Genomic DNA, 2005 nt, shown 5'->3' on the forward strand with positions numbered 1-2005 from the left:
GCATGCGAACATCGGTACCGAAAGTCAGAGCTTCTTTTTGTTCAATGCTTGGAACTGCATGTGGTGCCAAGTCCAGCATTTCTGGAGCATTTTCAGTATATGCCAAGACAGTAAACTTCTCCTCATCGACAGCAATCATACAGCCAAAAGGTTGAATAAGGCTTCCTCTCTGCATCTTCTGCAGATAAGCTGATACAGTTGAAGAAGGGACATTGCTGGTGGAGCTGGAAACATTAACTGAGCTAGAATAATCGAATTGTCTTTCAGACTCTTCAAAGTCCACGTGGAGTTTAGTATCAATTGGGGTCTGAGCAACCACTCTAGCACCATGTCTTGACCTAGCAGAGCTACTCCTAGAACAATTCGTCTTATTTGTCGTTGATCTCGAAGACATCCCTCAAATCTCAAATCTCCTACCCGCACCTAGAATTTTTTTCCTTTTCCCTCCTCTCTTCTACTCACTATTCATCATGCACTCTCCAAACAATAAACCCTTTTCGCCATTCAAATAAATCCTATACTTGTGAATTGAAAAAAAGTTTATATTCCTTATAAAGTGGAAAGCCCAAAAAATATCACCTCAGAATCAATTAGTGCTTGCACTATATACAAAAACCAGAATAAAGCTCTTATAAAATTCTATCCTTATTGAAGAGAATCTATCAAGAGGAAGATACTCCTTCAAAAGACAGGAAAGAGAAAGAAAAAAGAAAAATCATACATGTGCAGAACCTTTTCTATATATTCCAGAAATCCATAAGACCACTCAAGGTACTTTACTGAAAGGTCCACCGCTTTTTAGATTCTCCCATAATTACAAGAAAGTCGCAGAACGAAAAGCAGGGGTGCCTGCAAGAATATTCAAAGACCATCAAATCAGATTACTAAAAAAGAACCCAAACAGCACAGAAATCACTTGAGTAGAGCCGGATTCCATTATTGTTTTCTAAAATTTTATGACTGAAAAATAAAATAGAGTAGGATACTTCATCACATCACCAAAGTGTACAGCAACCGCAATTAAGTACTGATACAAAGTTAAAGAAAACAGTAAAGATAGACATGGAGGGGAGGGAGGGTTATGGGACAAATTTACCATACCACCGAAGATGGAGAGTTGGCCAGCCAACCCTTGCTAGCGCACTGGAACTGGTATTTGCCAGATGAACTTGCCCCGCAACTAAGACGTGATGATGATGACGATGATAATTACTGCTTTCCAAGTAATGAGTATTTAATTTACCAAAATGGGCATCTTTTTTTTCTAATAAGGATGAGTTGGGCAAATTAATTTAGTGAAAGCCGATACTAACCTCGTCGAGAAAACATTTTAGGCCTTGTTGACAAACAACTAATGTTGGATATCAGATTTTAAGTCTTGATTTTAAGAAAAGTATTTTTTTTCCGATATTGTCACCTGCTTTCTGTATTTCTTGATTTTAGATTTTTTTGGGCAAAAAAAGAGGTGAAAAACAAAAGCAAGTCTTACAATACCGTGCATGTTGATTGTGGACTAATTTTTTATGGGGACAAATATAAGATCAAAATTTTAAAACAATTACCAAAAAAAATACTTACTCTATTCAAGTAGAAGAAAAGTTATTTGAGAAATTGAAATACAAGTGTAGTAAAGAAAGCTAAATGCCACTTTCCCATAAATAATACATATTTGGTTAGCAAGGAAAAACTAAAAAGAAGTGCAGGAGTTATGAAAGTTTAAGGGATGTGGTTCAAGTCATGCAAGAAAATGTAGGAAATTTAGAAAATTTTCCAACTTTCCTGCTCACGAAACATGCACAAAAAGAAAAAAAAAAAACATTGCTTCATTGTCCCTCACTACCTTCAAGTTCATTAATGCAACATACAAAGGCAATTTGGTCATTAATTGGTCAAATGAGTTTTTGCATTACTTTTCTTTTTAACACCCATGCATTCTTTTAAGAGTAAACCTTATATACAAATAAGTTATTTTGAGAAATATAAATTGCAAAAATTCTCAAAAATT

The 2005-nt window shown here is 35.3% G+C and overlaps 1 protein-coding gene across 1 annotated transcript; it reads right to left on the reverse strand.

Annotated features, from left to right (window-relative positions):
• Nucleotides 1-10: 10 nt before the first annotated feature.
• Nucleotides 11-1192, reverse strand: LOC113756372 (phytochrome C-like; the record flags this gene model as incomplete). Its single annotated transcript, XM_027300060.1, has 2 exons — nucleotides 1102-1192; nucleotides 11-849 (listed from the first exon to the last, which is right to left on the reverse strand). A coding segment is annotated over exon 2 (384 nt), but the record flags the coding sequence as incomplete, so codon positions are not given.
• Nucleotides 1193-2005: the final 813 nt, after the last annotated feature.

The sequence above is a fragment of the Coffea eugenioides genome, unplaced genomic scaffold (assembly GCF_003713205.1).
Source record: "Coffea eugenioides isolate CCC68of unplaced genomic scaffold, Ceug_1.0 ScVebR1_2233;HRSCAF=3223, whole genome shotgun sequence".
Lineage (NCBI taxonomy): Eukaryota > Viridiplantae > Streptophyta > Magnoliopsida > Gentianales > Rubiaceae > Coffea > Coffea eugenioides.